Here is a 2,143-nt window from a genome sequence, read left to right as displayed (position 1 = left end):
GTACTCGCACAACATTATGACATGGTACTGTCCTCATATCCTCACAGGTTATATATCTATACCATAACATAAGTTTTCCCACTGTTCTAACATAAGTGAAACACCCATCCTGCAAGTTCCTACTTCCATATACAGTAAGGGCTCTTTATGTTTTGGTAAAGAGAAGGCAAATTCATGTACCCTCAACACAGCCAAATGGTAAATGGCACCCTTTGTCTTTGAAAAAAATGTCATACTATTGTTGATACTATTGAAATCTTTCTAAGAAAGTAGCATGAACTGTGCTAAGGGTATAGTTGGACGACATCCAAAAATTTCCTGTTGGATAAAAGATAAACACTGTATGTCACACAAGTATCTTGTACAAACTTAAAAAAAAATGGTAAAGTTGTAACATTAAACTAAATACATTTACTGAGAACAACAGGAAGTGGGAAGGACTTGAGTTGTTATACTGTAGGTGTTAACTGCTGTGCTCCTTTCTAAAGAGATGATATTCACATAGGCTCAGGTTGTACATCTTAGTCATACACTAGACTAGAGTGATAGCTGTAGAGACTACAGAGCCTCAAACATTGGAATATGGTTTGGATCACCACCCAAAGGTTGATGCAAGTTCTGTTCATGCAGATAATATATCTCCAGTGTAAGTCGCTCTTAAAAACATTGCTGGGAACACACCAGTGCAGCAGTTTCATTTTATTTTGTGCTTAACCACTTGCACTTAAACTATTAATAATTCATTGTTTTAGGACATGAGAACTAAGCAAACACAGGTGTGATGTTTACTGTTGAACTGTGCAATCGGGGCAAAATTCTCATTTTATGTCTATTTGTCACAGATGTGAGGTGCAAGGAAGAAATAGACCAGATTCCTCGGTCAGCTTCTGCAGCTGAAGGCAGCACGTTCAGTATGACATGCGAATATAACACAGCTTTCTTCAGTCTCCAGTGGTACAAGCAGGTGCCTGGGGAGAAGTTTCAGTTTTTGAGAACCCAAAGGTCGGACGAGGAGATTACAGAAGACAGATTTGTATTCCGTCTGCAGAAAGAGAAGAAGCTCAGCACTTTTTCTATCAAGCAGGTGGAAGTGTCAGACTCAGCCACATATTGGTGTGCTCTGGAGGCACAGTGCTAGAAAGCAGCTACTCACTGAACAAAAACCAGGCTACTAACTAAGAACTAAAATTACAAACTTTATATTACACTGTTTTTTTTTTTTAAAGTTTTTATTTTTATTTTCAAAGTGCAGGGCATTGTTAAGGTACTGGTCGGTCCCAGGGAAAAGATTGTATTGTTGGGCCCCCAAAGCCACAACAAAATATTTGTGATAGTGTCACCCTCAAGCAGGTAAGCCCACAAATAATAGGATTTTACTGATTTAACGGCAAATGCTTTTTTACTTTTTGCCCAGTGTGTCCCAGCTTTGTGATTGCTGCATTAACATCAACCTTTACATTTTCCCAATTTTAAACCATTTTTTTTTTTGGTTCCCTGAAAAACATGAAATGGGGGTTCTACTGTATTACAGTTATCATTATCATTTGATCCAAATGAGCATACAATTAATTATATGCTAATTTATTAGACTTAAGACTGAATTAACTCTGTAATGTCATTGCCATGTGCTTCCATTTGCCATTTGGTGCCAGTACCTCTGTGAAAGTAAACTGCACTGCTTTTAAAGGGATATTATAGACGTCATTAAAACATATATATGATGCAGGAGCCTGTAAGGTAACGTCTGCCTGACCTCAATGACCATGAAATTTTCCTACACCACGGAAAAAAACAACAATATCCTCATCTTATACTCATTGCTGGAAAGCAGACAAGCAGAACCTCACAAACCACTAAAAATGATATACCACAAGTACAGGTATGGGATCTATTATCCAGAAACCCTTTATCCAGAAAGCTCTGAATTACGGAAAGGCTGTGTCCCATAGACTCCATTATAATTAAATAGCCACATTTTGAAAAATGATTTCCTTTTATTCTGTAGTAATAAAACAGTACCTTTAGAGACCATAGAGTAATTTCCCTTTTCTCTGTAATAATAAAACAGTACCTTGTACTTAATTCAAATCACAATATTACATATCAAACTAACATATAATTAATCCTTATTCGAAGCAAAACC

General features: G+C 36.9%; 1 gene segment (V, D, J or C); it reads left to right on the top strand.

The window, feature by feature from the left end:
- The first annotated feature begins 476 nt into the window (after positions 1–476).
- Positions 477–1,938, top strand: LOC121394435. The segment is given in 2 exon segments: positions 477–646; positions 843–1,938. Coding segments are annotated over 2 exon segments (360 nt in total).
- Positions 1,939–2,143: the final 205 nt, after the last annotated feature.

The sequence above is a fragment of the Xenopus laevis genome, chromosome 1L, assembly GCF_017654675.1.
Source record: "Xenopus laevis strain J_2021 chromosome 1L, Xenopus_laevis_v10.1, whole genome shotgun sequence".
NCBI classification, from domain to species: Eukaryota; Metazoa; Chordata; class Amphibia; order Anura; family Pipidae; genus Xenopus; species Xenopus laevis.
The sequence above is the reverse complement of the archived record's forward strand: the minus strand, read 5'-3'. Positions and strand labels throughout refer to the sequence as shown.